Here is a 666-nt window from a genome sequence, read left to right on the forward strand (position 1 = left end):
CTCCATACTTGTTATACCCACATAAGATTTACATTTCATGATTCTTGAAGAGCAAAAGTGTATATATAAGTTTGTGTGTGTGCGTACACGTGTGCATGTGGATGTTTAGATTTAAAATTCCAAGGGAAAACTCAATGCATCTTGCCAATATTCTGTTTTCTTTCTTCTCAGCTTCTTGATTCTTGTATTTAAGATTTGTGTCTAATGTTTCCTTTATGAATTGGTTTAGAGAAAAAAAAAAGGTATTTTGAAGTAAATTGTTTTTTTTTTTTTATATTAGATTATGTTAATTGTTTCTTGATTTTATCTCTGCTTATATTATTTTCCAAAAAAAAAAAAAATATATATATATATATGAATGAGAAGTATAATAAGCTAGTTTGTTTATAAATTATTTAAAAAAAATCATATAATTCACAACAACACCAAAAGGCAAAAATAAAAGGAGCCCTATTGCATCAAAGCCTTTACGTGTGAGTGCAATAGAAAAAGAGAGGGTTGGGTGGCTTAGACCAGGTGGTGACGGACATATTTAAGTACCTGGGAAGTGTTTTCAGCAAGGATGGGAGTGTGGAAGCAGAGATGGCTGAAAGGGTGACATATCGAGGTATCACAGAGGAGCACCCTAAAAGGTAAGGCGGTGTGCATGTCAAGTGTGGATGGTGG

General features: G+C 33.0%; 1 protein-coding gene across 1 annotated transcript in view; it reads left to right on the top strand.

Moving 5' to 3' along the window:
- Nucleotides 1–666, top strand: part of LOC119581628 (MAP/microtubule affinity-regulating kinase 3-like) — a gene marked incomplete in the record, with an annotated part of 89,364 nt that overhangs the window by 81,894 nt on the left and 6,804 nt on the right. The window contains 1 exon segment of the mRNA XM_037929749.1: nucleotides 558–632. Coding sequence (XP_037785677.1) covers nucleotides 558–632 — 75 coding nt within the window.

This window comes from Penaeus monodon, chromosome 15 (assembly GCF_015228065.2).
Source record: "Penaeus monodon isolate SGIC_2016 chromosome 15, NSTDA_Pmon_1, whole genome shotgun sequence".
NCBI lineage: Eukaryota > Metazoa > Arthropoda > Malacostraca > Decapoda > Penaeidae > Penaeus > Penaeus monodon.